General features: G+C 44.6%; 1 protein-coding gene across 1 annotated transcript; it reads left to right on the top strand.

The window, feature by feature from the left end:
• The first annotated feature begins 24 nt into the window (after positions 1-24).
• Positions 25-875, top strand: LOC104991514 (40S ribosomal protein S4, X isoform-like). Its single transcript, XM_010844011.1, has one exon. It carries the CDS (start codon positions 25-27, stop codon positions 814-816), a length of 792 nt encoding a protein of 263 aa, XP_010842313.1. The 3' UTR covers positions 817-875.
• The last annotated feature ends 1 nt before the right edge of the window (position 876 follows it).

Below are 876 nucleotides of genomic sequence, written 5' to 3'. Positions count from 1 at the left end.
GCTCTTTTCGTGCCTAGCGCAGCCATGGCTCGGGGTCCCAAGAAGCACCTGAAATGTGTAGCAGCTCCAAAACATTGGATGCTGGAGAAACTGACTGGTGTGTTTGCCCCTCGTCCATCTACCAGCCCCCACAAGCTAAGGGAATATCTCCCCCTAATCATTTTCCTAAGGAATAGACTTAAGTATGCCCTAACTGGAGATGAAGTAAAGAAGATTTGCATGCAGCGTTTCATTAACATCGATGGCAAAGTCAGCACAGATATAACCTACCCTGCTGGTTTTATGGATGTCATCAGCATTGATAAGACTGGAGAGAATTTTCATTTGATCTATGACACCAAGGGTCGCTTTGCTGTTCATCGTATTACACCTGAGGAGGCCAAGTATAAATTGTGCAAAGTAAAAAAGATATTTGTGGGGACAAAAGGAATCCCTCATCTGGTAACCCATGATGCTCATACCATCCGTTACCCTGATCCCCTCATCAAGGTGAATGATACCATTCAGATTGACTTGGAGACTGGCAGGATTACTGATTTCATCAAATTTGACACTGGTAACCTGTGCATGGTGACTGGAGGTGCTAACCTGGGAAGAATTGGTGTGATTACAAACCGGGAGAGGCATCCAGGTTCTTTTGATGTAGTTCATGTGAAAGATGCGAACGGCAACAGCTTTGCCACACGGCTCTCAAACATTTTCGTTATTGGCAAAGGCGACAAACCGTGGATCTCTCTTCCCCGTGGAAAGGGTATTCGCCTTACCATTGCTGAGGAGAGAGATAAGAGATTGGCAGCCAAACAGAACAGGGGATAAAATGATCTCTATGTGATGTGATTGGAACAGTCTTTGTAATTAAAGATAATACCAAGTGAT

The sequence above is a fragment of the Bison bison genome, unplaced genomic scaffold (genome assembly GCF_000754665.1).
Source record: "Bison bison bison isolate TAMUID 2011002044 unplaced genomic scaffold, Bison_UMD1.0 scf7180017864193, whole genome shotgun sequence".
NCBI classification, from domain to species: domain Eukaryota; kingdom Metazoa; phylum Chordata; class Mammalia; order Artiodactyla; family Bovidae; genus Bison; species Bison bison.
This window is presented reverse-complemented; position numbering and strand designations above follow the sequence as displayed.

Coding starts and splice junctions, on each gene's coding strand:
- LOC104991514 (XM_010844011.1), top strand. CDS start 25: ATGGCTCGGGGTCCCAAGAAGCACCTGAAATGTGTAGCAGCTCCAAAA.